Source organism: Puntigrus tetrazona, chromosome 5 (assembly GCF_018831695.1).
Source record: "Puntigrus tetrazona isolate hp1 chromosome 5, ASM1883169v1, whole genome shotgun sequence".
Lineage (NCBI taxonomy): Eukaryota > Metazoa > Chordata > Actinopteri > Cypriniformes > Cyprinidae > Puntigrus > Puntigrus tetrazona.
In genome coordinates, this window is record NC_056703.1 from 5620852 (window position 1) to 5648146 (window position 27295).

General features: G+C 38.5%; 2 protein-coding genes across 3 annotated transcripts; one reads left to right on the forward strand and one right to left on the reverse strand.

Moving 5' to 3' along the window:
- Nucleotides 1-217: 217 nt before the first annotated feature.
- foxn4 (forkhead box N4) lies at nucleotides 218-8435 on the reverse strand. Its single transcript, XM_043238672.1, is given in 10 exon segments — nucleotides 218-1247; nucleotides 1335-1721; nucleotides 2668-2875; nucleotides 2989-3085; nucleotides 3194-3315; nucleotides 3400-3492; nucleotides 3573-3664; nucleotides 4397-4560; nucleotides 6973-7061; nucleotides 7797-8435. Coding segments are annotated over 10 exon segments (1653 nt in total). The 5' UTR covers nucleotides 7947-8435; the 3' UTR covers nucleotides 218-996.
- On the forward strand, nucleotides 4416-27196 carry myo1ha (myosin IHa). 2 transcript variants are annotated; one of them, XM_043238671.1, is made up of 34 exons: nucleotides 4416-4544; nucleotides 10029-10224; nucleotides 14183-14327; nucleotides 17600-17755; nucleotides 17842-17957; nucleotides 18054-18252; nucleotides 18332-18412; nucleotides 18493-18672; nucleotides 19024-19122; nucleotides 19207-19320; nucleotides 19429-19500; nucleotides 19620-19739; nucleotides 19953-20020; nucleotides 20223-20328; nucleotides 20431-20511; nucleotides 20642-20733; nucleotides 21359-21453; nucleotides 21562-21608; nucleotides 21764-21844; nucleotides 22845-22950; nucleotides 23050-23167; nucleotides 23265-23378; nucleotides 23506-23582; nucleotides 23657-23725; nucleotides 23856-23940; nucleotides 24106-24268; nucleotides 25256-25339; nucleotides 25428-25521; nucleotides 25599-25654; nucleotides 25762-25897; nucleotides 26504-26574; nucleotides 26673-26770; nucleotides 26859-26958; nucleotides 27033-27196. In XM_043238671.1, the coding sequence occupies exons 3-34, from the start codon at nucleotides 14322-14324 to the stop codon at nucleotides 27057-27059; spliced, it is 3111 nt and encodes a 1036-aa protein (XP_043094606.1). In that variant the 5' UTR covers nucleotides 4416-4544; nucleotides 10029-10224; nucleotides 14183-14321; the 3' UTR covers nucleotides 27060-27196. The 2 variants fall into 2 exon arrangements, 1 of the variants encoding a protein (XP_043094606.1); XR_006250955.1 differs by lacking the exons at nucleotides 26673-26770; nucleotides 26859-26958; nucleotides 27033-27196 and having other exon boundaries at nucleotides 25767-25897.
- Nucleotides 27197-27295: the final 99 nt, after the last annotated feature.

A 27295-nucleotide genomic window follows, 5' to 3' on the forward strand; every position in this document is an offset into this window, starting at 1 on the left:
TATGGATTTAAATCTGATTTCAGAGTCGGTGATTTTTGTGGTGGCTGTGCATTGAAATTAAATTATTGTAATCTTAATTAAAATGAAGGGTTTTAAAAGTGAAGGTAATCAGTGGGAAGTCAACCCTGTTAGCATTGAAAAAAATTTAAATTTAGAAAAGTAATCAAATGTAATCAGTTACGCTGCTTTAGTAAATAGTAACTCAATACGTTTAAAATGAGGGCAATCTGTAATTTATTGCATTACATTTCCAAAGTAACCTTCCCAACACTGGTAAAAAAAAAAAGTTAGATTAATACATCTTTCAATCTGAATGTGAAACTTTATTGCTTGCATTCAAAATATTTAGATATATACAATAAAAAATTATTCATGTCACCATTTCAGCTCTTTTCATAAATATAAATAATAAAACAAACAAAGAGCAGATACAGTCTATCACGGTACAACAAAAGACACACAACTACAGTTACAAGGCTAACAGTTACATGGACGAAATGAGAAGGAAACAAGTTCCTTTTATGTTACAGTAAAAAGCTTGGCAACACTCAAAATCATAATTCCCATAATTTGATCTTTGTTCTTTAAATGTTGTTTGCTCACAATTTGCATTAGGCGTATAGTGATAACAACACTGCAATTTGTATGATTATGTTTGGCCACGATCCCAGTATCCGTACCGGACTGCGCTTTTAGAGGAAATCGGTCCTACTCCCTCACCCTGCAGATTCTCTACAACCGCTGATTCGGTCCCTTCAAACCCATTGCATTTAATGCAGTTAATACAGTCAATGCAAATGACAACTTTAAATACTGCGACGTCACCATAAACGCTACTCGTTTTAGTTGAGCATGTTTTCTTTCTGATGTTGCGATCATTTTTGGCTGCCTTGGAAGAATTCTGTGTTGCGAGATGTTTTTTTTTGGAGTTTGAAAGCTTTATAGAGGGTCCCCCGGGAAGTAAAGCTCAGCCCGTTTAATTTCTTGCCGGTGCAATTAAAGCAAAACGATAGGCTTTGTTCCTCCCTGTGTGTTCATGTACTGGTTAGAAAGGGCATCCACGGCCGAGTATGAAGAGTAGAGGCCTGTCACCTGCAGGTCTGGGTAAGGCAGTCCTCCTGCGTTGGACACAGGTGTGACATTGCCGGTGTCCAGGTCACAGTCAGACAGCCGAAGTGGGGAGTTACTGAGTGTACCTAATGCCTCCAGGTTAAAGCTGTCGTCCTTCATCTCCTCCCACAGGTTTCCTGCAATCAGAAGAGGAGAACTGCGTTAGACATCAGCTTAGAAACAAACAAGCGTTCTTTGGCTTTTAATGCAAGTCGATTATACACCTTGCCAGGTGAAGTCCATGATACTCGGGTCCAGCGCGTCCACCTCTGAATTCACGTCGGTGTGAACCGTGTAGAAGTCGCCGTGCTGCTTGGCGGGATGCTGAGGGAGGGAGCTGTTTGCCAGGTCGGGGATGGTGTGGAGGGGGGGTGTCTGAGCGGGAGCGGGGGAGGCCGGAGCCAGGCGGGACTGATTCTGGAGCTGCATTTGAAGGTGCTGATGCATAGGGAGGCACTGGAGAGAGAGAGTGACCACTGGCTGGGGCTGCATCTGCGCTGGGATTGGGAGGGTGGGCCCTGGTGGGCAGCTGGGCAGGCGAGTCATGCCAGTCTCGATGGACTTTTGTCTGCAGCTCTCCGGTCTGTCTGTAATGAGTTTGTCTAGTTCGTCTGGAAAAAAAAACAAACAAAAAACGACGGGTTAGATTTCTGCAGTTACTTTCCTTACTTTTCCCCATCTGTACCATTTCAGCTAATGTATGAATACTGTAGGTTTTTTTTATAATGAAATGCCCGTGATGCTCCTCATCTGTGAGTAGCTTTATGTAAATGTATCTGATAAATGACTGAAGCCTGGAATACACTACATTACATTAAAGTTTTGCCCTATTTTATAGTCTGAAGCAGTTCAGATTTTGTGCAATAGCGGTTTATATGAAGCAGAATAGATGTTTCCAGTCAATATGTCAAGAAACAATGCGGGTAACACTTTATTTTGATAGTCCACTTTGGACATCGGTAACACTTTATTTCACAGTTGCACCTATTAGTTGTTCATTAGCATGCATATTACTAGAATATTAGCCATTAATTAGAGCTAATTAAGCACGTAGTAATGCCTTATTCTACATCCCTAATCCTACCCAATACCTAAACTTAACTTAACTACCTTACTATTAAACAGCAGCAAAAATAAGGATTTATTGAGGTAAAAGTTAACAGGTGTTACCTATTCTAAAGTGTTAACTAGACACTCTACTAACACGAAGTAACTTTTCAACTACATGTCAACTAGCAATCATTAGAGTATTAGTCGACCGTCTGCTAAATATCTTTTAACACTTTATTTTGATGCGTCCACAACATACAACGTACCGACTATCATAAACTTCGCAAGTATGTTAACTTATTCTAACCCTTAACCTAACCTAACAGTTTACTCTGAGAGCTAGTAAACATGTAGTTGCAAATTAATGAGAATTAGTTAGTTATAGTTAGTTACTTATAAATGTAAGAAATTCACTGCTGTGATGCTAGAGTTTTATGGGTGGTTGTCAGAGCAACGATTTCAAGCAAAGATGTTTCCTAGCACTGATAATAGTCAACGATTTGAGACCTGGATTGGCCATGCTGCGGCGGATGGCTGGGAGATCTTTGCGTTTCCATTTCTGCATCTCTTCCTCCATTTTATCGATCTTTGCAGGATTGAGTGCCCAAAGACAGCCCTTTCTGGAAGAACCGCTCATCTTGTTCTCCACCTTCTCGAAGCACTTGTTCAAGGACAGGTTGTGGCGTACAGAATTTTTCCATCCGTCAGGTGCCGTCTGAGATGGAGTAATCGACAGTACAGCGTACGGTAAGTAACAGTTATTTGATTCTGTGGCGTGTCTGGATTAGTCCATCTATTCGCCAGCATTCTTTTGCGTAAACCCCTCACCTTGAAATAAGGGAAGTGCTCTTTCATAAAGCTGTAGATCTCACTAACAGGAAGGCTGCCCGTTTTGCTGTTCTTCAAAGCCATGGCGATCAGACAGCTGAGAAAAGATATCAAACACAGTCGACTTGAGATAAATAAAATCGTTTCCCTTTCCAGAGCGTCTTAATGTTTTTCGGAGGCTGTCGCAGTGAACTTTTTTTTTCACCTGTAGGAGTAGATGGGTTTAGGGAAAGTCTTGGGCTGCAGGTCCTGGTTGTGAGCAGTAATACGAGCTTGAGGAAACAGGCTCTGGTTGTTGTAGTTGCCATAAAGCCCACCGGGAGAACACTAAAGAATATAACGCAGAAATAGTATTTTGATATATATATAATATCGCTGTGTTAAACACATAATCCCAGTTACTGAACCAACCTGTTGGTTTGCCTGAGTGAAAGTGAGAACTTGTTGAGGTGCAGTCTGGTATACTGACGCAGCACACGGAAACCCAGGGGAAAACTGGGGCATCTACGAGAACAGCACAGAATACATCTATCAACGGGTTGTGTGCGTGATACGAAAGAGTGTGAATCTGAAACATCACTCACGCTGCTGATGGCCAGAGGGCTGTGCTGCATTTCAGTCTGTAGATGAATCGCGGACCCTGCTGCTCCTGCTACCGTCATGCTGTTCAGCTGAGCTGGAAGTTTCAGCAAAGTGTTTTTAGGGATTCAGTCGACTACTGTTAAAAATCTGTCATTAATTACTCTGCCTCATGTCGTTCCGAACCCATAAGACCTTCGATCATCTCCGGAACACAAATAATATATTTTTGATAGAATCTGAGAGCTCTTAGACCCTCCATAAACAGAAAGGATATTACCACGATCAAGGCACAGAAACGTAGTACGGACATCGGTAAAATGGGGTTACACCGTAATTGTACGAAGCTGCGAGAATACTTTTAAAAAAAGCAATAACAATTTATTCAGCAATTCTCCCTGAGTTACTGCTTTCTGCCATTTTGGAGAGTATACCAGAACGTAGTCGATGTAATCAGCGTTGTTAACGTTCATTTGAAAGCGCACATGTTGTTTGCGCACAAAAAGTGTTCTATATATATATAGCATTATAGCATTTATATATATATATATATATATATATATATATATATATATATATATATATATATATAGCATTATAGCATTTATATATATATATATATATATATATATATATATATATATATATATATATATATATATATATATATATATATATATATATATATATATATATATATATATATATATATATATATATAAATATTGATGCAAATAGATAACCAGTTTAACGTTAAATTCAGAATTTGTCATTCTTATTTTTTTTTTTAATCCATATCTATTCATACACAGTCTATAAAGCCGCTGACCTGTCTGCCGCTCCAGCAGGCTATTCTGAGCAGAACCGGCAAAATCAGCTCGTCCAGATCCTATCTGCTGCAGACGGGGAACATCCACGGAGGTGAGCCAGGACAGGGACTGAAGATCACCAGGCAGCTCGTCCTTCAGCTGCGAAGGGTCAGTAGTCAGGAGTCTACAAAAACACAGCATAACTCTCAGCACTAAAGCACAAATATGAACTTTATGTAAAAAAAAAAGAACTTCGGTTCGAATTTATTATGTTACACTCATGTTATTTTTGTCCTGCTTAAAATAATTGTATTCTTTTCTATTTTAAGCTTTTGTTTTTTTTTTGTTTTTTGTAAATAGCTAAACAGTAAAGTCTATTAAAAAAAATCTATTGTTTGGGGAAGGAAATAAAAACACTCTCACCCTCTAATCCAGTGCAGGGAGAATTATTTACTCAGCCATTTCTTCATTTGGACTAAGCATCAAGAAAGCAGAGAAACCCTCTTGTATTCTCTCCAGACTTCACTACACACTCGCTATTCAGTCCAATAATTGGGGTCGCTATGACAACCCTCACTTTTCAGTTATTTTGTGTGTCTGGACACTTCAGTGCCCCCCTCTCCATTAAACCAAACTCTAACAGCGGTCAGGTGACTAGGGCCTTCTTCGCTGTCATTGGCTGAATCATATGTAAACAACGCATGAGATCATTTGAAACATGGGTATGTGGCACACGTTGCCTGCAACAGTTGGTCCAGCCCCATTGAAAAATGATCACCTATTGTGTCCCAAACGACAAATCTGCACAGCGGCACGTGGCTCTATTGTCCCCCCCCCTAGACCCTTCCTTGATTGTCTTTACCGTTTTTTTAACCAACCCCTTGCATTAATCTACTGGAATGACAGGCCTCACACAACAGAGAAAAATAGGATGCCATCTGTTTCCCTGTCCCTTTCCACCCAACCCCTGTCCCCTTCTGCCCCATCCCCCCCGCCTGGAGGCATCAGACAGTACCTAGGGGGGGTCGCTGGGAGGGGGTCGTTGGAGGAGTAGGAGGTCAAGCCACACTGCACACACAGTCTGCCACCTGAATAAATTACAGCATTGAAGGAAGAACTTGGGGACGTGGCCTTGAGCACCCTGATTGCTCTGGTTTGGATCTTCTGAATAATTATCCTTTTCACACACACACACACACACTTGCTAGCATGAAACCTTAGACACCGAACATGTCAACACTGCACTGTCATGTGCTTTGAAATGCCTTCCTGATGCCCATCCACATAAAGACACGAAAAAGACACCTCGCGAAGGGAGTGGGGTAGTTTAACACCCGGCTTTATTAAGTTCTGCTTCCTCTCGATGAGCGTTTTTCAGGCTCTTCCTGTTGAGTGTTAACATTTAATGGAATTAATATTGATTTCTCCGCCTTCCATTTTGTAGATGATTTTTTTTTTTTTCTTCAAATATTGATTTCCTCATTAATACGGCTCTCTATACTTATATTTCTAAAGTGTAATTTAATACTGAATGAATAAACTGAAAATGTTATATACTAGATTAATTTGAAAGCAGTGTCATATATGTATATATATGTATGCATATGTATATATATGTATGCATACGTATATATATGTATATATATATGTATGCATATACATATATATATGTATATATATGTATGCATATACATCTTATACTGTATAAATATTATATTCAAGTGTATGCTTCACACAAAGGCTGAAAAAAAACTATCTAAAACTGATTTTGACGTGACTATAACCGACAGTTCAATGTTGCCGAGAAGAGCATCCACTTGTTGTGTTGCCAGGCAATGGCTATACCGCAACATCAGAAGCACATTAAAGTTTAGTTTTAGAAAACACTGCAGGTCTGAGGTTGATGCACGCATATAATAGCGGTATTCGTTATAGTATAGACTTAACAACCGCGTCTCAGTAATGGGCAGGAGAGGGGGCTTGATTCTGTGCAGAATTCATAACATGCCACATAAACTCAAATTTAGGATCGTCAAGTGAAGGGGGCCTACGTCCTTGCACTTATTAGCATTTCTGAAGTCTAATTGTAAACCCAGCTGTGTATTGTACAGTTTACGGTCATTAGGGTGCGGTTATACAAGTGGAAGAAAAAAATGATTTTATTTGCTCATTGATGCACACCGTTACGTGTCCCACAGAAAGCGGGAGGCGGGCGCACACAGTCACGGTTTATCACAGCTCAAGTCGCCCTCGTTTACATTCTAATTGGGAGCCACTTCTCCTTGGTGACCCACGGGGGCCCCCGCCAAGGTCCCCAATCCCTCCGTGTGCCGACAGCGGGCGTGTAAACAGAGCTGATGCTTTCTGACAGATCCATTCAGAGCAAAGATGATGTATTCTCTCGCTCCTTTCTTTTTTCACAAACCCCGATTCCCTGCCTCTCAAAACACACCTTTATTTTACAGAATAGGGAAGGTGGAGATTGTATTAAGATTAGCGGCGCTCTTCTTCTTCACGAAATTATCTTTTTATAAGCTCTAATCTGCTCGAGGCTCAAAAGCAGAGGGTTCGGCCGTCAAAGTAAATCACCCCCTACCTGTAGTCTTGTGCGGAGGTGTGGTGACTTTGCGCAGGGTTTTCGTGAATTCCTGACATCCTGCTCGTAATTCCACTTTCGATCATCTTCTGGCAGATGAAACGCAAGTAAATAAACCGTGCAAAGAGAAGAAGACAAAAAAAAAGATTTTTAGAAATGTGCATTCAGTCATGTGAAAATGCAAAGGCACGTATAAAAAGTGACTATTTATATAGTATAGTTAAAAAAAAAGATGCACTTTATTTTAAGGTGTCCTTGCTACAGTGTAATTATACGTTAATTAACTACATGTAGGCTGCTTACTATAGGATTTAGGTTTGGTTTAGGGTTACTTGCATATGCATAATTAATTATTATAATAATAAATGCATTTAAATGCGTAACAAGGAAAGAGTTTAGCAAAAAATAAATTTAAAAAAATCTCCAAATGAGAACACGTTAATTTGCAAATATTAATGAAGTAGGAAATCACCGACAGCAACCTGAGACACAACAACAGAAAACGGATAAAAATTAAAAATAATATTTTTACAGTCCAGCGTTGAAGTGATATTTGATTTGTTGACTAAACGGAGATCATCAGACGTCATCGGTCACTGTTACCTGTCAGTCTGCTCGCGAGACTCAATATTTAAGTAACATTTAATTACACTAAAATGCGTCGAGTATTTCTTACAAACAGACGCGAAACGCGCTGCAGCCGTCTACCAAACATCGGCTGTCGAATCAAGTCCGGGTTTAATGTCACGCATCGGAGGTAATATGTCAGGTGCGCGTTTAAAACTAACAAAAACAAAAAAACGTGAAATAAACCGCTTTCTTACCTGTTAATGCCGCAGTTGTTCTGCGGTATAGAAAATCTGGGATAACGAGACGGAGGAAAGCTCTACTGTTGGTCGGGGCACTTGTTGTCCCGCAAGAAAAAACCGTTTTTTAAATTTCCCTCGCCTGTGCGGTTCTCTCCCGACGGTCATGCGCACTGCGCGAGGAGAGGAGGGGGTCCGAGCTCTGACTGACAGCTGTTGCCTTGCCTCCACAACCACCTAAATCATCTGTCAGAGCATCTCACCTGGTGTCCGGTGCTTTTATTTAACCGAAACTTGCTTTCCTCAAAGACGTGCGTTTTTTTTTCCTCCGTGCTTTGTGCGCGCGCGCGCGTGCGTGTGTGTGTAGTAGTAGTAGTAGTAGTCCACAGGTGCGCGACTTCCAAAAACCCCAAAAAGCTGAGAGTTTAAACAAAATCCTCTTTTTCTACCGGAAGCTTTGTTTCACAAGCTACGGATTCCTGTAAGCGAACGAGAACTTCTATGAACCCCGAGACCTGCGGCAAAGTGAGCAGTGATTTCCACGATCCCTTGTAACCACGGGCAACGCGAAATAACACGCAGCCTGAAAGAGTTCCTGATTGTCGTTCATCTATGTACAAGTGGAAGCATTATTTTTATACGGGTCTAAATAAAGACGCATCCTCTCCGTGCGGGTCTGTGAGATACTGTGTCCTGATAAGAGGGGTAGTTCAGTGTACTGCTCTTGATTTAACCGCCTTTGAAGCCGCGTCGTTAGCTACACTGCGGCGGGAAAAGCGCGCTGAGTGGCGCGCTGGGCTTGACAGATTTCACACAGATACGACAGGCTCGTAAGAGCAAGCAGAGAGTTAAAGTCTCTGCTGTGAAATAAATGTGAAAAGCAGCAGATAACGATACCGATTGCACGCAAAGCGTGTTTTAAATTCGTCATATATTTCATATAATATAGTTATATTAGTTACTATGCAGAGTGCAACAAATTAGCTACTTGTACATATCTAAGTATTCCACACCGCTGCTTTTTGCGCATTGTTATTGTAATTAATGATTGTGAGATTGACGTTTAATATGTGCATAGTGGAAAATGGAAAGCGGAATCGTTTCAGAGATAGGTGCAATAAGTGGCACCTCCACAGATATTCGCAAAACCCCGTCGTTTTCTGTTTGCCTTTTAAAGCATGAGTTCGGGAAACTTTTTGAATTTCGAAATGTAGGTTTCAAATCCTGCGGGGAGCGATCCGGCTGGTGACGTTAATTGACTTGAACCACATGGGACACTACAGATGGTAAATCGTCAAGTCACAATGGTCTCAATCAATGCGCGCTTGCAACGGACAAAAAGACGCTCCCGCTGGAGCGCGCTGGGTCCTAAAGCCCGAGCGCGCGGGGCTTCATTCGGGCTCGCGCTCTGCGCTGCGCGCGCTGTTTGCAAAGTGTGTAATGCGAAGGGAGAGATAATGTTAACACAGTCTGCTATGTCAGTTGGATTTGGTTGCTTTGTCATACGAACGATTTTTAGATCAAACGCGTTTCTAGACGCACCACACATGGTTTTATTTTACTGAAATTATTGTTTTTCGATTTAGTGTTTTAGTCGGTTTAGGCTTTATTTTGCATTTTATGTGTATTGCCCTAATGGTATTTTGCTCTTATGTCTGTTTATTTATTAGACACGGTTTAATCAGGTTCATTATTTGAATGCGCGTCTTAAAAGTGATTTTAATAGTAACTAAAATCAGGGTAACATTTTAGACTTTAGACATACTAATAGCAAGTAACTTTGCAACATGTCAGTCATTAGAGTATTAGTAGTCTGCTTAATGCTTCATTTTAATTGGTCCACAACATACTGACTCAACTTATAACCCTAAACCTAGTTTGTAGACATGTATTTGCAAATTAATGAGAAATTAATGGTTGACATGTAGTTACAAAGTTACTTATAACTAAATGTAGCTATGTGCATGCATCTGACTTTATGTAATATGAATGCATTTGCTTCTGTGAAAAGCTCTTTAGGTTTAGAACATTTCCTCTTTATGTTGTTAAGCAAAACTGTCACGTTGCATTTACCTAAAGCTCATTGCCGTTTGACAAACTGAGCTATACAAGTGCCAAACAGAAGTCACAACTCTGTTTCACACCTCAGATTGAGCTGTTTTGATTTTGATATTGTTTTAACCCAGTCACTTGTAGAGTGAGGTCATTCTTCATCTGTTCTCACCTCCGTTGCTTCTTTCTGTTTTTTAGACTAATGAGAGACCCTGAGTGACCTTTTGGACCGCTGTCTCCCAGACTGAACCAAGGATGACACAGGACCACAGCAGAGGAAGCCTAAAGCATTGTCTCAAGAAGATCTGCCTATGATGGGTCAGAGGGTTCATTAGGAAGCCTTAGAGAAGGTTTGGTGACCACATGTGAGAAGGAAGCATCCGAAAAGCAACAGGTTTTGCACCAAAAACTATTTTAATTCCTAAATGACTTTATCTTTGTTTATCTTTTTTTTCCCAAATGGAAGAGTTTTAGACAAAATCTAAAAGAAATACATGTTAGAGGAGCATCATCTATGATACATTATGCTTTGTAATACGTTATAAGCAAGAAATGTGTCACATTCTCAGAATGAAATGCAAATGAATTTAATCATTATTTAAAGTGCATGTGGATATTATATTTAAATGCTTAGGTTTATGATAAAAGCAGGGTTGCCAGCCAGTTGCTTTAATTTTTACAGCAGCATTTCTGTAATTTAATTCACAGAATTTTCCTGTGTTCTCAAATTACTGTATTTAACTGTAATTATTACAGTAAACTACATGAATGTGTGTATTTGCTGTATTTAGAGGAAGTATGTAAAATGCACTATATACAATATTTGTTCCCGATTGTTGAATGACTGGCAACTGAATTGTAAATGTATTTATTAACTGCGTATCATTTAAGAATTTTTGCAGCTGCAGAAAGTATATATTACAAAACCTATAACTATTATTTCACAAATCAAATAATTTAACACTTCTTAATCTTGACAAACATATCAATTAAGGAAGCTTAATTTACTTCAGTACAGTAAGTGTTGATTTGAAAAATCACTAAAAATTTCACAGCAGAAAGACACATTATGGTATGATAGTGTACATAAAAAAAACCAAAATCAAAATAAACCGTTTATCAAATGGTACATGGCATGTTGTAAGTTGTAAGTGTATGAATAGGTTTTTCAGGGACCTTAGAAATATGCATATCAAATATGAGACAATAGGCTTTATAGGGCTAAACTACCTGAATAAGGGGAGGTAAGGAAAGCCTTTACAACACTTTAGGTAACTATAATGTTGCAAAATTCAATATGTTTGCTTGTTTTAAACATGAGAACAAGCTTTACAACCTAATTCATAATATTAATACAACTTAATCTGTATGGCAACATCACTGACTAGCAAAAATGCAATAGAGTGCCTTGCCCTACATAGAAAACATTTGTAACTCTCAAATCAATTGACTGAGGCCTCTCGTGTTGGTGGTCACCTCCTATTCTTCTGTTCCTTTTCTGACCTTCAAAGTTCCAGTTCAAACACCACGTCTTGGGGGTCACCAATCAGGTCACCTTTTGACACTAGTCTTGACCTTTGGTCATATCAGAGGGTCATGGCTGATCCAAACTCTGACAGGGAGAGTGAATGAAAGCTTTCTTCTCTCTGCTATTCATTCAACACCTCCGAAAACGACTTGTGTCGTCCCACTTGGCTTATGTCAAAACGGTTGTCTTTTGGTTGATTTGTTTGAAGATGGTGTGGGTAACCTGTGTGAAAAAACAGTTAAGGAATGCTCCCGATGCCACATGGAAAGTATCTTTAAATTGAAAAGCCACTGCAATAAAATCTTCCAAAGTTTGGCAGCTTTCGTTGTATAATCATTAATTACCTACAATACGAATGAAAACTAATCCAATGAATAAAAGCAAAGAATATGATAACTGCTGTTATGGAGAATGCTAAGCTTTTGTGTTTATTGTTTTTTCCAGCTCTTACTGCTCATCAAGAATCCCACAGTAAAAGAACCGATGAAACATAGCTAATACTAAGAAAAGAGCCCATGAAAACGAGAGAGCGAGGTGGGATTTTCGGTGGGAACGCGGCAAAGCCGTTGTTATAATACACCCTTATTCTCCGCTTGGAATCTCTAATGGGAAAATCAAGTGCTGTGACTCCTGTATAATAGGATTTGCCGGGTCTCGTGCTGCATCAGGGCCCAGTGGGCAGCACAAAGCCTGTTAAGGCTGGACAAGCATTACTAGAAGGGAGGGGGTGGAGCAGAACGGGCCTGTGGCGTAAGGGGTGAAGGTAGCCTTGACAACAGAGGTTGTGAATGGGACAACTTTTAATATGACTGTGGATAGATGGGTGTGTGAAGGCCTACCTTTACAGTGCAGTGGACTTGTTGTTCGCAAGAGATACAGAACTATAAGTGCATTTGATGACAGCAAACAATTACTTTGAACAAGTTTAAAGTAATATTCTGTGTAATTCAACCGTCTGTGGAACACAAAAGAAGATATTTTGAAAAATGTTGGCCAACTTTTTGGGACCATTACTCGCAATATCTTATTTGTGACCCTGCGGTACATTCGTAAGGGTACATTTTTTAAAGATTGAGATTTGTACATTTATAGAATAGATACAGATTAAAAAAATTTGTGAAAATAGCATTTAAACCTGTCCGAATGAAGTCAATAGCAATGCATATTACTAATCAACAATTAAATTTTAATAGAGCAGGACATTTACTAACTATCTTCATGAAATATGATCTTTATTTAATATCTTAATGATTTTTGGCATGAAATAAAAATCAATCATTTAGACTTATTGCTTAAACTTATTGCTTAGACTTATTGCTACAATTATGTATTTTGCTGTTTAATTGCTATTATTTGTGATCAAGATCATATTTTATGTACCACGGGTGAAATTTAAGTCAGTTATACTTCAGGTTTGGAATGACATGAGTAGATTATTAATTAGATTATTTTTAGACAAACTATCCCTTAAAACTGAGTCAACAGCATTTGATGTAATTTGCATTGAATTAAATGGGGCTGATGGATCATTGTTAATATATAATCACTGTTTTTATAGTACAAATATTAGCATGGGCTTAATGTAAAAGTCATACATATTTTCTGTGTAAAGTTATATGCAATTTCACATTTATATTGCAATGACAGCAGAATGCCATAAACCCTGAAAAAATTATTTAAACTGCTTTAAAAATCAAATAAAGTTTCGACAGAATAATTATTGTAAGCATTTTTATACAATTACAAGCTTTGCAATTCTGCTTTAGGTGCATCAATGTAACTTCTGTCTAAATTTATTTATTTATTCATTTCTTCATTCATTAATTTGTTCATGAAATGTGGGATTTAGCTTATCTATATTGAACAGTGATTAATAATTTAGTAAGGGTCAAGTTCATAACCAACTCATAAACTCAAAAGCTTACAAGAAAGTTCAAGTGCACTCCGGTGGAAACTGGACTCACGTGTCACCTTGTTGAAATTAGCAAGACTGACACTGAACATCACATGCTTGTCAAGCTTGACACAGTATATCTCACACACTTGAGATTCAAGGCAAGTGCTGAAGGAAACTCAATCTTTTATGCTGGATTATTTGGGTCATTAGCAGAGCGAAAAAGACACCAGTCGTCTCAAGTATGAGTCAGATAACAAAGACAAAGGGAAAATAAGGTTGGGCTTCGTAGTCATCACTGTCTAAGACCTCTTCCACTCTAGTCCATCCAAGAACCACATGCTTCATAGGCCCTGCAAAATTTCAGGACAAGCTGTGATTGAATGGCTAACATATGCTGCTTGAGTCCTGAGCCAGCTGGCTTCAAGTGGCCAAGACCTCGGAGTGCCCCGATGACAACTTTATTGAGCCTCTTTCTCAAACTCACTGATTGAAATTACAGTGGTTAATTAGCCATTAATCTATTTCCCTAATCAAAGATCAGAAACAGTAGCCGCTCCGTTGTAATGTTTGGTTTTACCGTAGCGGAGATAGAGGACTGGGGGAAGGGTTGATATCCACGGATTGTGTTTCTGTATCTTTGTGTTACACCCAGTGCAGTGGTAGACACCTAGGTAAGCACTGAATAAGATCTCTGGTTCTCTGAACCCCCTCCTGACTGGGCCATGAATCATTAAATACCCAGGTCTTGCAACCAGAACATGGGTCATTACTGCGAAGAGCACAGCAATAATAGATGGGCATCCTCTCCGGGTTTGAGCCACCTTAGTTTGAACTGCTTGCAAGCCGTGTTAGAAAAACGGAATGAACTTCTGATGAGTTTTTGGAGAACATTTTAAACCAAGATTGTTTTTTTTTTTACATTCACAGTGGAATTTCGAGGTGTTTCGTGGCACATGTTGGGATGGTAGGATTTGCTTGGCTCTAGCTGGATGGTGAAAGGACTATTTAGGACAGCGTTGGTTTGGATGTGAGCAGTTCCTATATTTACATCGGCAGCTGACCAAAGATGCAGGTATGATCTGTGCACGCGTATCTAGAGATATTTGAGTGAACATTGACTGAACTTAAGTTCTATTATCTTACAGTCAGCCAGCAATTTAATGCAGCAAAGAAATAATGTTGGCGATGATGAAAAGCAAATATCAAAAGAACCAGCATTCAGAGTGATCATTAACGTGATCTTTTGCTCTTTTCAGTTTCTGCTTCCTGTTTGCTTTTTTTCTGTCTTGGCGGTGAAAGCTTTAGTGTAGTACAATATCCAACATGTCAACAAGCTGATTAATAATCACAAGCTGTAAACCTGTCAAAACTTCAGGTTCCTTTACTCTGAGAAAGAGAGATGTAACTAGACCTCACCGTTCACTTTAGGAGAGTGCTATTGCCCATTATGTCTAGTCTTTCCTATTCTTGGCCAGGCCTTCTGAGGAGTAGGATGTCTTTGCAGTATCTTTCTCTCTCTTCCTCCATTCTCCCTTCTCTCTTTCCCTCCTTCTCTGATTTGGTGGAGGTCAGCTCAGCTCAGCCGCGACTGACATTTTAGACCAGGCTTAAGGACCATCTCTTAATTAAAAGACAATAGCTTTTATACTAAAGAGGGAGACCTGATGTGACATAAGGGTGACCAACCTTGTGACTTAAGTGATTTGTCTTTATTCTCTTTAGAATAGAAAGACTAAATTTACCAATTACTGTGGAATACACTGATCTCTTGACTTTGGGGCTTGTTGTTTCTTGCAGGCTATGCAATTATTAAAATGTGGTTGACCATAATAGCTTTGTCTAAGGTGTGACCGCTTGCAGTGCTTAGAAATTGGTTGGCAAATTATGAAATCTTGCAATTATTGATGAGTTATGTACATATTTATTTATTTATTTATTTTTGCATTTTTTCATTTAGCATCCCAAGATTCACCCTGTGCACTTGACTAATCTGGAATCTAGGCAAAGAGAAACTTTTGAGTTTTTGATTACTTTTCCATATTTAATTTGTGCAGTTTTGGAACAGGTTTCCAAACTTCTGACCGTACACGTGAAGCATACAGGTTGCTCAGGCCTTTTAGAGTAACATCTTTGCCTTCAGTTTGAGTCTCTAGTTGAAGAAGAGGAACAGGCTTTTCCTGTGCCGATGTCCATGCGTCTTATCACACTCAAAGTGTCACACTATAAACATTAGCATCCCCTCTGTCCATTGTTCCTCATGTGACATTGAGTTCAGCTTGTTCCCATGTGGGGACAGAAACCAGAGAGGGGGAGTCTCCACAATAACGCCGAGATTGAGATTGGTTCTGACATCTCAAATGGGGGATCTTCAATGATATTGTTCACCTGCCCCTTTGGCTTAAAGCAGGGTGAGAGGGGGAGGGGCATGTTTTGGGGTTGCCGGCGAGGACATGAAATAGTGGGAATCCGCGTGAAGTTGATGTGAGGTGGTGTGTGGTGATTCACGACTTGCATGTGGTGGGATGAAAATTTTATTGGCGGACAGGTGGACGAAAATCTCCCATCCAAGAAACAGGCCCCCCCACCCCCGGACACAGCACCCTAGATTGCGGTGTTCATATAACTGTGCTGTTCAGAACAAGCCTCCATTGTGTGCCCCAAGGGCATGCTAAATGAGTGTCTCAGCGAGCAGCGGGACACAAACCGTTACAGCACAATTTAGTCTGTCCTGTTGTCTCAAGAAGGCCTCATTTCAGAAGCTCTCAGATCAGACAAATATAAGCAACCCCCCTCTCTCCCTTCCTCTGTCCCTCCTTCATATCTCCCTCTTTCTCTTTCCCTCTTCTGCTCCTTTGCCCTCGCCCCCTCTACATCCAACCAGCCCGCACCAGCCCAAATAGGCCAAATCTCATCTATTGTCCCGGGACTGCCCAGTGTGAAATTCGGTGTGACATTAAATGTTTTCTAATGAATAAATTTTGAAAGGATATGCAGAGAGAATATGTGTAATGGAATGTAGACTGCATTTTAAAAGCTTCTTCATTGTCCATCGTCTTTGGAATTTACAGGACAAAAAAACTGGCCTCTTTCAGAGCTAATGAGGTTTATGGGGGTGAAAGGGGGGCGGAGGAGATTTTGGGGGCTTCTAGTCGTTAGATTAGACTTAGTTTTTTTTTTCTTTTCTGTTTTTTCTTCTAATTCGCTATATGAAAGTCAAATAACCTGTGTTCTTTAAAAAATGTGAAGAGAACAAATTACAGCGAGTCTGTAGAAAATTAAGGACCACTGGCAATCCTAAAAATATCTAGCACGTAAAAATACACTTTAAAGAATGGAGTAATGTGTGCATTCAAAATGTCCTTCTTATATTGAGAAATACACTTCTCTGATTTTTTTAAATACACAATGACAGACACCAAACTAAGGAAGTAACTAGAGCAATTTCTGATCATTTGGGTTGAATTTGTGGTTTTTGCAGACAATAGTTCAGTTGCTTAATTTTTGGCCGAACCTCTTCCTGAGTCGTTTAAAGGCTTAAAAAACTAAAGAGATTATAGACTTTTTATTAGACATTAGAAGTTTTTTTTAACAATATTGAGAATAAATCAACATTTATTCACACACTGCTAGATACTGGCATTGATTAAACCTGCTTTACTATTGATGATGGCTTTGATTAAACCTATATCTCAGGAAATATTTCAGTGTATTGAAAACAAGCACTCTTGGCTTTCGAAAGTGCATCCCAGAGCCAAGTTGGAAGATATGGCAACCCCTGTTTAAGGTGTACTGAAAGATATCTGATATGGTCGGTGGAATAAATCCAATCACAACATGCTATTTAAACAGGTTTCTTAGCGAAAGCAAAGCTGTCAGTCATAGGGACAGGAACGTGGTCTACTCATTGCAGATGATATCTCATTACAAAAGCCTCTACAATAGAGAGCAGCATTATAAAGTACTTAGTTAAACATCAGCAGGGGATTATGCGGTTGGATGATTGTGACTCAATCAGAGACCTTAGACCCCGATTTTCAGTCTCAACAAATCTATTAACGAAAGAAAATCTATTGATGAAAAGGTGAAGAGTCAATAAAAAGCTCAGTTTTACTGCTAAAGAAATGCAGCATCCATTACGCAGCCATTGTTTTATCCAGTGGCCAATATTTCTTTGGAAATGAGTGACTGATTATTTGACAGAAACGGACATTCAAGCCTGTTTTGCTGCTTTAAAAGCTAGGCTTCTGAACTTTATGCCTGCAGAATGACACAATCCTCTAGAATTGATCAGTGTAAACAAATTGCATTGGGTCATGGTCGTTGTTGTGCTTGTCTTATTGGCAGAAAGGAAAGGTTAAACTGGGTCAGTTGGACTTGGAGGGAGCCCTGATTGCCAGGGACCGAGTTGGCATCCAGGACTTTGTTCTTCTTGATGCCCACAACAGTGAGACAGCCTTCTTAGACAATCTGAAGAAGCGTTTCACTGAGGATTTGATATATGTGAGTTAGACATCAAAAACAAAGGTTACTTAGCTTTTTCACTTTGCGATTAAACTCATGTCATCTCAACATCTCTACACTCTCAGACTTACATAGGTACTCTGCTGATATCTGTAAACCCATACAAAGAATTGGACATCTACACCAAGAAACAAATGGACCTTTACATGGGAGTGAACTTCTTTGAGCTGCCCCCTCATATGTAAGCGTTTAACTTACCTTTACTGGCAAACCAGTAACTCAAGGCATTTGTAAATAAATTAAAATAAAAGAACAAACATTTTATTGTCCTCCTCAGATATGCATTAGCAGATAATGTCTACCACACCATGCTATCAGAAGCAAACAACAACTTTATTTTGATATCCGGGGAGAGTGGAGCAGGCAAAACTGAGGCCTCCAAGAAGATCTTGCAGTACTATGCGGTCAGCTGCCCTAGTTCATCCTTACTGGACACCGTGAGAGACCGCATGCTCATGTCCAACCCTGTACTAGAGGTCAGTCCAACAATAATATTCTCAGAAAATGTCTGATCATTCACTATGTATGCTTTGCATTCATTACCTCTGCTTTTAGGCTTTTGGAAATGCTAAAACGATGAAAAATAATAACTCCAGTCGTTTTGGAAAGTACATGGACATCCAGTTTGATTGTCAGGTATCGACAAATACCTTACTTTCATCGTATTAAATACTATTGCAGGTTAAAAAAAGATTCACGCTTGTTTTAATGCGTAGGGAGATGCTGTTGGTGGCCATATCCTCAGCTATCTGCTGGAAAAGTCTAGAGTGGTTCACCAAAACCACGGTGAGAGAAACTTTCATATTTTCTACCAGCTGGTGGAGGGAGGAGAGGAAGACTTACTAAGGCAGCTGGGCTTGGAGAAGGACACAAAAAATTATAGTTATTTAGTGCAGGTATGATTTCTAATTTCAAAGCTGATGTGCGAAAAAGGGCTGTCATGATGTCAGATTTTTCACTGGTCCACAATAATAATATGTTGTGAGATATGATATATATATATTGTCATATGTCCAACCATTGCCAATTGCACACAGAACAATTATACTGAACACATCTTAGAACTTATTACAGCATATTTTTATTCCAAGTGAGTGTTTTAAAAACACTATATATATATATATATATATATATATATATATATATATATATATATATATATATATATATATATATATATATATATACTGGTTGAATACTGGTTGTATTCTCGAGTGTTTTCATAAAAAATGTTTTTGTCTCAATAGGGAGAATGTTCGAATGTGAGCTCCATCAATGACAAGAATGATTGGAAAACTGTTAAAAATGCATTATCGGTCATTGACTTTGATGCTAATGACATTGAGGTAAGGAGAACCACAATCGTATAAATGTTCTGATCTGCTAGTACTTTGATCATAAACGCATACATTTTGTCTTCAATATCCTAGCACCTCTTTGGGATTATAGCTAGTGTTCTTCATCTGGGGAACGTGCACTTTGATGGAGACACTAAAGGTTATGCTGTTCTAAACTCTAATGCAGCGCTGCGCTGGGTATCCAAGGTTAGTTTATTTATTACAAACATTTTCTTAATTACATTAAATACTAGTATACAATGACATACTTTTAAGGGATATCTGAGTAACTTACACTTTTATGATTATTTTTAGCTGCTAGGGATCCATGTACAGGTCCTTAATGAAGCTCTGACATTCAGGAAGATTGAAGCCAAATCAGAAGAGGTAAAATAATGTAATGTGATGATGCACTGTATTTTTTTATTTTTTTTTATCCAAAATCGTTATTGAAGCAAGTGATATTGATATTGAAGTGATATTGAAGCTGACTTTCTGAACTCTAGGTTTTGAGTCCATTTACTGTTGATCATGCTATCTATGCCAGAGATGCTCTGGCGAAAGCCATCTATGGCCGTGCCTTCACGTGGCTAGTCAACAGGATCAATGAATCTCTGGAGAATAAAGTAAGACAAAAAATAGTTACCATTAAATAATTACCATTTGATGCCAACGTTTGGTTATATTGTAAATCTCCTGGTTTAATTCATTTTAAACTCACTGGATATTGTTTGTTCAATTTGAATTAAAGAGATGTACATATTGTTGCTTTTTGCTAAAATTCTACCAGACAGATTTAAAGTATCATGGAAACCAAAATGACAAATTTATTGTCTTAGGATTCTGAGAGGAAGACGGTCATTGGATTGTTAGACATCTATGGATTTGAGGTATTCTTTGTTAACAGGTATGTGTTTGGAAATAATGGGACAGATAGATGAAAGACAGACAGATGCACAGACACACAGACAGAAAAAATGTGCTTAAACATTAATATTTATTGTTCATTAGAAGGGGTGTTCCAAATAGTTTTAGCAAATAGTCTAGATTGATAGATAGATTTGTGTGCATGATCTTTTTAATTGCTTGTTGATTTTACGTTTGCTTAGTTTTGAGCAGTTTTGCATTAACTACTGCAATGAGAAGCTACAGCAGCTCTTCATTCAGCTGACGCTAAAGTCTGAACAGGAGGAATACGAGGCAGAAGGAATTGAGGTGAACTACAACAAATCAAACGTTCATCATTAAAACATTATTATAGAATAATATACTGAGTTTCAATAAGAGAATAAGGGTCATTTTTTGACACTGTTTCAGTGGGAGACGGTGCAGTTCTTCAACAATAAAATCATCTGTGATCTGGTGGAAGAGAAGCACAGAGGGATCATCTCTGTGTTGGTATGGAATAATAAGTACTGTCTTTACACACTAACGTCTAACACACTGCAGATACTTTTAAAAAAGATTGCTTGTTGGAGCATTTGCTGGAGCACCTAACTGAAGCATAAGGAAACTTTTGGTGTTTCAGGATGAGGAGTGTATGAGGCCGGGTGATGCCACGGATCTTACTTTTCTCGAAAAGCTTGAAGAGAAAATGGGCAATCATCCCCACTTTGTAACGTGAGTTTGCATTTGATCATTACCTCAATACTAAACAAGAGTTCTGCTTTAATTAATTCAGCAGCGCTAGAAACCATCAGCAGTTTGATTCTTCGCTACAAGCCTCTGATGAGGAAGAATAAGCCAGACATTGTCGTATCTGAAACTAAAGCATTCACCCCCTGGTTTGGCCACATTGTCTCTCTTAAGCCTTTCATTGACTGACGCCCTGATGAAAGTGCACAGCAGTGTGAGAGACAGTGTTACTCACTCTTTATCCAGGTCAAATACAAATTAAGTTCCTGAATTACTGAGTGAGTGCCAAGGACGTCCATGTTATTGTACTCAACTGGTAGACCGTAGCACTAGCGATGTCAAAATTGCAGGATTCCCAGGAAACGTGCATCCATAAAACTCACAAAATGCATGAGCAAAATAAAATTAGGTATTGTACTAATTGTATTGTATTTAATATTATATCTATTATCAGTACAGATCACAAATGATTATTTGTGCAACTTAAATCAATTTTAACATGCAGTCTATGGTATGTTTATTCATCCAACTGAAAGATGGATAGAATAAAAAGGATTCTGCGCTTCTTTTAGACTTTTTAGTGACTCGATTTTAATTTTATAAACTGAAGGCATAAACTGGCTGATAAGAAAACCCGCAAGTCTCTGGAGAGAGGCGATTTTCGTCTTCTTCATTATGCAGGGGAGGTGACTTACTGCGTTGTGGGTAAGAGAAGACAAACACAAAAACGCATTTCAGATGTCAGTAAACCTCGGAAACATGTTTTCCGGCTTTCGCAACCATTTATTTTTTATCATCTATTCTTTTCAACAGGGTTCATTGACAAAAACAATGATCTGTTGTACAAGAACATCAAAGATGTAAGTGCACGGGGTGTACAATAAAGGATAATGCTGGCGAGGATGGATGAAAGGAAAATGGCTCATATTATTTGCATTCTCTTATTTTTGGTCCTACGAGATGAATGGGAGTAAATGTGTGTGCGCATATGCATTTGTTTGTGTGTAACCATCAGGCGATGCGCCTGTCAAAGAACCCTATAATACAGGAGTGCTTTCCAGCCACTGAGGGAGACAGCCGGAGAAGACCTGAGACAGTGAGTCCACTTGCTGTGTTAAAAATACTAAAATATACTCAATTACTGTGCACTAAACTGTCTTTATAAGCTAGTAAGGATGGTTCAACTTTTATGGAAGATACATTGGTATTGTTGGTACATATATGTCCTATTTGCTGTTAAAAAGAAGAGCAGCGCTATATTTGCAATGCCATTGGGTTTCCTTTGCTATGACATATGACCCCATAAGCAATTTCAAGAGATTTAATTGACTTAAAGACGCACATATAAATCTTAAATAAATATACAAAGAGAGGGATTAGCCTAAACCAGGATTAGACCATAGTTCAGTTAGGATGTTTAAGTAATTTTTATAAACACGCCTTAGAAAAAGCATTACTGCTGTGCATCCTCAGACAAAACAAAGGCATGCTTGACTTGTTTTAAGGTCAGCCAGTGCAAGTTTCTTTCAGCTGAAACAGCTCAGAGTTTATTTTTAGTCCAGTACTAGGCTCAAACCTTGTCTGTGAAACTGGGGGAATATGATTTTATATATTTCCAAAACTATGTGAAAGAATTTAGTTCATATATAATATCAAATGCTTACTAAGTAAATAAATTAATTAGTGCTGTCAGTCATTAATCATGATTAATTGCATTCTAAATAAAAATGTGTATTTATATATGTGTGTGTGCAGTGTATAATTATACGTAGGCTATATATAAATACACACAGACATTTTGAAATGTTTATATAGATTCTTTTTAAATATGAATGCGTGTGTGATTTAAATAATAGAATGAAAATCTCAGTTACAGACTTGATATTTCGAACTGTGTATGTGATCAAGGAATTATTTCCATACTTTCTATATACACAGTATTTTAAAGACTTAGCATTTCTCTAAATGCAGAAACAACTGAAACAAACAAATGAAATATCGCTTTTTAAAAATCTAAAATCAAATAAATACTTCTTTGGCAGCTATATGATGGACGCAGTTTTTCTTAAATATGAATTATGAAATTAACTCCGTAGGTGGCCACTCAGTTTAAGAACAGTCTTCTTCGGCTGACGGAGATTCTGACCGCTAAAGAAGCGTGGTACGTGCGCTGCCTCAAGTCCAATGACAATAAACAGTCAGGTGAGAAATGCCTAGAACTCGTGTGTAAAATGAATTGGTTATTTCTGGTGAAGTAGAATGATGTTCTTTTACTCTGCCTGTCCTCTCTTTCTATCGCAGGCAAGTTTGATGAAGTTCTGGTCAGGCACCAGGTGAAATATCTGGGCTTAATGGAGCACCTCAGGGTCAGACGGGCTGGATTTGCTTACCGGCGTAGATATGAGGTTTTTCTAAAGAGGTACACTGCCATTTAATACCATCGCATGCTCAAACAGAAAACTGACTTTTAAACTTGATATAGACTTAAAATGCTCATTTAACGCAACATTCCTAAGGTACAAAGCTCTTTGTCCTGCTACTTGGCCGCACTGGAGAGGTATACCTTCAGAAGGGGTGGAAAAACTGGTGCAACATCTAGGATATCAACCCGATGAGTATAAAATGGGAAAGTGAGCGCTTTTCGGTCTTTTACAGTACCTTTACGATTTAAAATTGTGTTTTTTTCCTGCATTTAATACTGTTTTCTCGTCACACAAACCCAAACTATATACCCTTCATATTCTGTCACATTTTAAGGACAAAGATTTTCATACGATATGCTAGGACGCTTTTTGCCACAGAAGATGCCTTTGAAATCTGCAAACATGAACTGGGTAAGAAACAGAATTCAAGAGAAACTTTTTTTTCCCCCTCTTATTATAAGCATTCGTTAACGTTGCTTTTACAGCTACAAGACTGCAAGCCAAATACAAAGGTTACAGAGCCAAAGGAGAGTTTAGAAAACAGAAGGAAGCTGGTGAGTAACAGAATTTATTGATTGAGTTTTCTGATATTTCCGAACACTTCATTGCAGCATAAAGTATATTTATTATGGCATACATGTATGCAGTCTTTGCATTTTTCTGTGATTCTGCCTTTTTTTTTAGCTACAAAAATTGAGACGTGCTGGAGAGGAGCGCAGGCTCGCAAAGAGAGAGAGCGAAGAGCCTGGGCTGTCAAGATCATTAAACAGTAAGATTAGCTATTAATATTATGCATTTATTTTAAATATCAACATCTGGTGTACGCCCTTTCACTTAAAAGGATATTTACACCCACTCATAAATGAAGGAGTGAACTATCCCTTTAAATGAAAGGGCATGGCATTCCCTTCATGACATGATTTTATCCTTGCAGGTTTATTAAGGGTTACATCACACGTCGAGAGGCAAAAACTACTGACAACTCTGAATACCTGGCCTTCGTTCGACAGAGCTACCTAAATAGACTGAAAGCCAACTTACCAAAGACTGTCCTGGATAAGACCACATGGTTGACACCTCCCCCAGTCATGACAGAGGTATTCAGAAATTCTCTGTTGCTAAAATCGTGAAAAGGATACGTAGAGAATTAAACGAAATCAACGAAAAAAAGAGAAAGTGATGCTCAATCAGAGAATGCACAGCTAAACAGATTTCTTAAAGGGACATTTCACCTAAAATTACTCACCCTCATTTCATTCCAAAGCCCAAAGACCTTAGTTCATCCTCGAAACACAAATAAAGTGCCCGTGTTATGGGTTGTGAAAGGTTCATATGTTGGTTTTGGGAGTCCCAGGCAACAGGTTGATGTGCATGTAAAGTAAAAAACACTATTATTTTCTTATAATGTGCATTTATTTTTTACCTTATTCATTCTATGATTAACTTTTCCAAATCCCTCTGGTGATCGGTCAGTTTAATTTAATTGTGAGCTTTTAATGCTCCAAAAGAGGCACCTAGTGGCAAAGAATGAATTCGCATTTTCATTCAGACCAAAGTTTGTCAGCATGAAACAGCCTTAAAAATGACTCGTGTCAATGATTCAGAGTCAACTCTTTTTTTGAGAGGCAGTCAGTTTAAACACGGTGCACTTTCAGATTTAAAACTTTACAGGACATTTTCATTCACTTAGAGCTGTGTTATACACTGCATGAAAGCTCATTTTCAAAAATCCATAATGGGGCACTTTAAGATATTTTTGATGAATTCCAAGAGCTTTCTTTTCCTCAATAGACAGCAACACAACTGAGGCATTAAAGAACATAAAATAGTCCATGTGACATCAGTGGTTCAATCATTTTTAAAGCAATTTTTCTCAAAGAAAACTAAAAGATGAACAAAGGCATGGAAAGACATGAGGGTAAATAATCACTTTAATCACTTCAGCCACATTAACATTGCATTGAATCCCGATTATCTTCGATTTCAAGATCTTAACTGAATGCTTTTTGATGGCGCTGTATTCAAATGTTAATGTGTAGTATTATATTAAACTGGGGTGTCTTCGGCGCTGCTTGTGATCGGAGACCTCAGAGATTCTGCGACAGCTGAACACACGAATGATGGTGAGGAAGTACGTGCGGGGAATTACGCCTCAGAAAAAAGCGCAGGTCACTATCACTGTTGACTTTGAGTCTTTAAAATACAGTTTCAACTGTTCAAATTTTGGCTAATAATAACAAAACTGTATTTGCACAGCTTCAGCAAAAAGTAGTCACCAGTGCCATCTTTAAGGGGAAGAAGGACAGCTACCCTTCCAGCATTGCTGTTCCTTTCGTGGACACTAGGATCAGTCAGTAGTTTACATGAACATTATTAGTTTTGCGCAGCTGCTTTTGTATGTCTTACGTACTTCCTTTTGTTTACTAGATGAACAAGACATCAATATGAGGGTTCTTCCGATTATACGAAATGAACGTATCAAGGTAAATCAGAATCTTTATGATGTACGAGGCGTGTTGTCCATCACACAGAAAAGAATAGGAACTTTTTTCTACGCATGTCACCTTAACACACTTTCTTCTCGCTGCAGTACAGCGTTCCTGTGGTGAAGTACGACAGAAATGGATTTAAACCCAGACCAAGGCAACTTATTCTCACTCAGGCTGCTGTATATTTGGTAGAAGAGGCTAAGATCAAGCAAAGAGTGGAGTATGTTTCTGTAAAAGGTGGGTTAGATATGTGTAATCATTCAATAAAATAAAAGTTCATTGTAGCACATTATAGATATATCCTTTTAATTAGTCCCCTGTAGCGTTCCTTAAGATTCTCATCAGGGCGGTATCCTCTAAGATGCAACTTTGTACCATATTTACCTCTAAACGGTGCACATTAATACCTTAAAGGCCTATAATGTACTAATGTCCTAATATGCACTCATTAGAGGTAGATAAGATACAAAAGTGAGAACAACTACAAATTCTGCCTGTTGAGAACATACTGTGTTCAGTAAGATTTTGCTTTATTTAGATTTTTAAATAGAAGTTATGCTCGCCCTTTATTTGCTAAAAAATATACATTTCGTTTTTCTCAGATTTTCCAAAATTCAAAAGTCTGGCTTATTTTTTTCTTTATTTATTTTGCAAAAGAAATCTTTTGTAGCATCATGTACGTCTTTACTGACATTTAAAGTCAATTTCATGTATTCTTGTTAAATAGAACTATTGATTACTTTTTCAAAATCTTACTTACCCCAAACTTTTTTTTTTTATTGTAATATTTCTTTGAAAAGCAGAGAGAACTAAGTCCGCATCGAATGTATCTTGTGTGCACAGGTGCTTCTGTCAGTAATCTGGCTGACTCTGTCATGATCCTCCACGTTGCTTTTAATGACCCAAAACAGAAGGTGAGCAAAACAAACTTCACGTCTAAGTTCAACTCTAGACTTGTCTTATCCGCTGATCAATACATTTTCAAGTACTGATGTAGTTTTCTGTATCTAAGGGGGACTTAGTACTTCAGTGTGACCACCTGTTTGAAGCTTTGACCAAACTGGCTATGATTGCAAAAAAGCAGAATAACATCAAGGTTGTTCAGGGAAGGTAAAATGAAAAAAAATGTCAGCTTCACTTTTTTTCACCCTGTAATGTTCGTTTGCACATGGCGTGTTAACATTTGAACTTCTCCCAGCATCAAGTTCGAGATCCAGGCAGGCAAAGAGGGAGGTGTGGATTTCAGCACTGGTCAAGAACCTATGATTTTTAAAGGAAAAAACGGCCATCTGATGGTGGTAAGCCATTATTTCTGTATTTCGGACTGATTTAACACTATTGCTCCAGTACTTAGACTCTTTCGTTATCAAAGGTGGCTCCACGGGTCAAGTCTCGATGATGTAAAGGATGACCGAGTCTGTGTATATTTCATGAGGGAAACCCTTATGGAAGAAGATATCATTCACCATCCCCCAACTGTGACACACACACACACACACACACACACACACACACACACACACACACACACACACACACACACACACACAAACCAGCATGAAGATTCAAAGCAGAACTCTGTGTTTAAACGGAAAACTAAACTGTTAATAAAAATAATATATATTTTGTTGTTTT